The sequence below is a fragment of the Mus caroli genome, chromosome 8, assembly GCF_900094665.2.
Source record: "Mus caroli chromosome 8, CAROLI_EIJ_v1.1, whole genome shotgun sequence".
NCBI lineage: Eukaryota > Metazoa > Chordata > Mammalia > Rodentia > Muridae > Mus > Mus caroli.
This window is the reverse complement of record NC_034577.1, coordinates 76,191,165-76,195,989: the sequence shown is the minus strand read 5'-3', so window position 1 is coordinate 76,195,989 and position 4,825 is coordinate 76,191,165. Positions and strand designations below refer to the sequence as shown.

The window sequence follows — 4,825 nt, the reverse complement described above, 5'->3', positions numbered from 1 at the left end:
GGCACCTATATCATATTCCCCATCTGTCCACAACACTGAGGACTGCACTGTGGACAACTAGTCACGTTTGCTGGGTCACTACACTAAGCACCAGCTGTCTTATGTGCAAGACCCAAAAACAATGTCAGCATCCTAATACTATGGCAAGGACTACAGAACAGAGCTTAACTTGAGTACAGAACTTGTGCTCAAGAAATAAACAACCCAGAGCCTGGCCTCATGGATCTTGCTTCCTGAGTGGTCCACAAAAACCTCGTCATTCATTTCTTCCTAGTCTGTTTGCCAATGTTGGAAGGATGGGCTTCCTCTCTGCCCCTCTTCCTTACCCTGAATCTTGGGTCACCTGCCTCCCCATACCGGACACTATGCCCTCCAGTTTAGGAATGTTCCAGCCTCAGCTCTCAGCTCCCCACCCCAGCTCTCAGTTTAGCCTGGTATTCCTTCTGAATACTAATACAGAGAATACAATCTGGCTAGCTACAACTCCTAGTATAGTTCTCCATTCTTCTCCTGAGATAAAGACACACAAAGCAGGCTGTGCATGGTGGTAAAATCGTGTAATCTTAGCTGTTGGGAACCTGAGGTAAGGAAAGCTTGTGAACTCATACACAGCGAGTTCAAAGCCAGACTGGACAGTGAGAGCCTGTTTCAAGGTTAAACAGTATTCCAGCATTCGAGAGGCAGAGGCAGGTGGATCTCTGTGAATTTGAGGCTGAACTGGCCTACATAGTGGGTTACAGCATATCCAGGGCTATGTAAGGAGACCCAGCCTGAAAAACTGAACAAAGACAGTAAAAAAAAAACCTACAAAAAAATTTCAAAAAGAAAAAAGTACAAAGTGTGGTGGAGAGGTGCTTCAGTGGTTTAAGAGCAATAGCTCCTGCAGAGGAACTAGGTTCGAGTCCCAGCACCTGCATGGAAGCTCACAGCCGTCTATAACTTAAGTTCCCACCCTCTTCTGGTCTCCTCCAGCGTGTGGTGCACATAAACTCAAGCAGGCACACATATATACATAAAACAATAACTCTAAGAGGGTGAGTATTGGTGGCATAAGCCTTTTATCCCAGCTCTCTGAAGACACGTGGATCTTTGTAAATTGGAGGCCAGCCTGGTACAGATAGCAACCGTATTTCAAGGGTGTAGTTTTTGACTAGCAGCAGGAGGCCCTAACATGGAGATAAAAGGGGAAAACAGGAACCTTACAGAACCATGTAATTCTGCCCTGATGGTCTCTGCGGCCTATAATCCCACACCAATGCCCTGCCACTGATGTCTTGGGTGCCAACGTTTTCCTCCATTGGCCTCGAGTCAGTTTCCATCTCTACCTGATCCCGGCTCTCTGTCCCGCAACGCTAAGTCAACTGTCACAGCTAGTTCTCTGAGCCTTCACATCACTCTGGTCATTTGTGTTTCCCCATTAGATTGCAACCTCTTTCCGGGAAGCGACTCGTCTTGTCACACCCCTACATGTGTCATGTTTTCGCCTTAACAGACACTAGTCGCTTGAGGAACGTAAACTGTTCCAGACTTAGCACCAGCGCACCCCACGGTGCACCGGCACGTAATGTCCCCTCACCAGAAATAATGGGGCTGCCGGTATGAAAGCGAGGCCGGGCCGCGGCACGCCTGGACTCACCTCACCCAGAGCTTGAAGGCTCTTCACTGCGCCCACCACCGCCTGGTGCTCCACGCCCAGATGCGTAGCCAACTCCGCGCTGTCCAGACCGCCATCAGCTACCTCCAGCCGCCGCAGCAACAGTTCCAAAATGGGATTATCCGCCATGGCTACTCCCAGCGTGCTTGGCGTGTGCAGGCCGCCGGACCCGACTAGGGGACCGGAACCGGAACCGGAAGTCGCGATAGCGCGTGAGTTGCCATTTTTAGTGTGGCGCACAGGGCGACTTGGAAGCTGGCCGTCGCCATCTTAAGTGTGGCAAATGAGCCTCAACTGTACGTAAGGAACTCAGGATGCTGCATGTAGTTTGACCCCAGTGGCTTTTAGTTAACTAGTAAAGTCAATTTGATGACTTGAAGGGCAAAAGTAGTTTTCTTTTGGGATTTTTGTTTTATATCTTGAAACAGGTCTTCTTTAGCAGAGGCTAGCCTTGACCTCCTCATCTCCTGCCTACTTCTCCCAAGTGCTAGGATTACAGACAATCACTCTAAGGCTTGACTGAAATTCTATTGGTTTCCCCCAATAATTTTCATCCAGCCACCACTAGCAGGCTCAGATCACTGCTATCCTTCAAGAATTCTCAGCCCGGCAGAGGTGGTGCTTGCCTTTAATCCCAGCACTTGGGAGGCAGAGGCAGGCAGATTTCTGAGTTCGAGCCCAGCCTGGTCTACAGAGTGAGTTCCAGGACAGCCAGGGCTACACAGAGAAACCCTGTCTCGAAAAACCAAAAAAAAAAAAAAAATTTTTTTTTTTTTTAAATTCTCTCTTACCCAGAGAGAAGGCACTGGGTGGTGGGCTTCAGGCATGACCATTCTGTTGATGTTTTTGTTGTTTTTATTTTTATGTGTGAGGGTTTTATCTGTATATATGTCTATGCACCATATGTGTGCATGGTGGCCTCAGAGGTCAGAATATGGCCATGAGATCACATGGAACTGAAGCTTTGGATGTTTGTGAACCATCAGGTGGATTCTGGGAATTGAACTATGGTCCTATGCAAGAGGACTTAACAGATTAATACTTAATATTTAACAAGCGCTCTTAAGAGCTGAGCCATCTTTCAAGTGCCCCACTCTACAGATGTTAACTTCCTTTACATTTTCAAAAGGAATCGGGGTAGGGACCATACATGTTTAGGGAAGAGGGATTCACTTAAGACAGTTGCAAAACCTGCTGACCTGCATGGAGTACTTCAGGGATTTTAAGTTCTCCCTAAAATTCATAATGTAGATACTATATAAATCTCTTCTACTTTACAAGAGAAAAAATGAGGCTCGGGGTTAGAGAGATGGCTCAGTATTTAAGAGCACTCACTGTTCCTCCACAAGTCCTGAGTTCAAATTCCAGCAACCACATGGTGGCTCACAACCATCTGTAATGAGATCAGATGCCCTCTTCTGGTGTGTCTGAAAACAGCTACAGTGTATTTACATATAATAAATAAATAAATCATAAAAAAATGAGGCTCAACTCTCTTTGCCCCATCTACTGCGAGAATGAAGACCATTCTCAGCAATCAGACTGTCGACATTCCAGAAAATTTCAACATCACTCTGAAGGGGCGCACAGTCATTGTGAAGGGGCCCCAGGGGGACTCTGTGGAGGGACTTCAATCACATCAATGTGGAGCTGAGTCTTCTTGGAAAGACAAACAAAAGGCTCCGGTTGACAAATGGTGGGGTAACACAAAGGACCTGGCCACTGTCAGAACCATCTGCAGTCATGTTCAGAACACAATCAAGGGTGTCACACTGGGCTTCCGTTACAAGATGAGGTCTGTGTATGCTCACTTCCCTATGAACATCGTTGGTCGAAATCCAAAATTTCTTGGGTGAAAAATCCATCTGCAGGGTTCGGATGAGGACAGGTGTTGCTTGTTCTGTCTCTCAAGCCCAGAAGGGTGAGTTAATCCTTGAAGGAAATGACATTGAACTTGTTTCTGATACAGCCACTCTGATTCAGCAAGCCACAACAGGTAAAAACAAGGGTATCAGGAAGTTTTAGGATGGCATCTCTGTGTCTGAGAAGGGGTGAGGAGGTCTCAGTTTCCTGACTCCAGAAACAAGATCCTGATCACAAGTACAATTTGGGCTCTTTTAGGAGAATAAAAGACTTATATATTGAAAAAAAAAAATTGAGGCTCAGATGCAAGAATGTCAGCCTACAGGGAGTGATTGATACAACCAGAAAAATCATAAACCCTCCGGCTTCTCTGTGCTCTCAGGAGATCAATGTAATAATATCACATTGACACTTCTTACAAACTGTCATAGCTGGGGGGCTGGGAGGGAGGAAGGTGGATAGGTAGCGTGGGGCATATGCTTTTAATCCCAGCACTCAAATGACAGAGACAGACAGATCTCCAAGTTCAAGTCCAGCCTGGTCTACAGAGCAAGTTCCAGGATACCCAGGGCTACACAGAGAAACCCTGTCTCATGAAACCAAAAACCAACCAACCAACAAAACTTCCAAACAAAAAACCAAAACAAACCTTGGATCTCATCCATATGTGATCCTGTGACTCAATGTGGGGGTTAAAAAACAACTGGCAGGTCTCTGTCTTCTCTGCCCTGGGAGCAGCCCTCCTGCCTTGGCCCCTCACCCCTGAAATTGTACGCCTGCTCCAAGTTCGTCTCTACCTGCTCCCTGCTCAGGAGCACCTCTCAGTTGCTGAGTCGTCCGCTGTCAGCAGTGGAGTTGAAGCGACCACAGATGCCTACAGATGAGAGCCTCAGCAGCTTGGCGGTCTGGCGGCCTCTGACTTCACTTATCCCTAGCCACAGTTTCCAAGTCAGCACCATTTCAAGGGACATGGACACAGCTGCCAAGTTCATTGGAGCTGGGGCTGCGATAGTTGGGGTGGCTGGCTCTGGGGCAGGGATTGGGACTGTTTTGGGGAGCCAGGAACCCTTCTCTGAAGCAACAACTCTTCTTCTACGCAATTCTTGGCTTTGCCTTCTCAGAGGCCATGGGGCTCTTTTGCCTAATGGTGGCCTTTCTCATCCTCTTCGCCATGTGAAGCAGCTGTCTCCACTTCCACCTCCCATGGTTCTTTCCTGTCGTCTGCCCTGTATGTTCCTTTTCCTGTACCTCCCTAAGAAGTCTGGGGAAAGTGCTTGGCTCAGGGTTTGACAGAGAGAAGACAAATAA

At 47.5% G+C, this 4,825-nt stretch overlaps 1 protein-coding gene and 2 pseudogenes across 1 annotated transcript in view; 2 read left to right on the top strand and 1 right to left on the bottom strand.

Moving 5' to 3' along the window:
• The window catches only part of Farsa (phenylalanyl-tRNA synthetase subunit alpha), a 13,143-nt gene extending 11,317 nt beyond the window's left edge, over positions 1–1,826 (bottom strand). The window contains exon 1 of the mRNA XM_021169532.1: positions 1,637–1,826. Within this exon, the coding sequence (XP_021025191.1) occupies positions 1,637–1,783 (147 nt within the window). The 5' untranslated portion in view covers positions 1,784–1,826. The remainder of the gene's footprint in view (positions 1–1,636) is intronic.
• Positions 1,827–3,171: 1,345 nt separating this feature from the next.
• LOC110300870 lies at positions 3,172–3,709 on the top strand (annotated as a pseudogene).
• A 119-nt stretch (positions 3,710–3,828) lies between these two features.
• LOC110300869 lies at positions 3,829–4,731 on the top strand (annotated as a pseudogene).
• Positions 4,732–4,825: the final 94 nt, after the last annotated feature.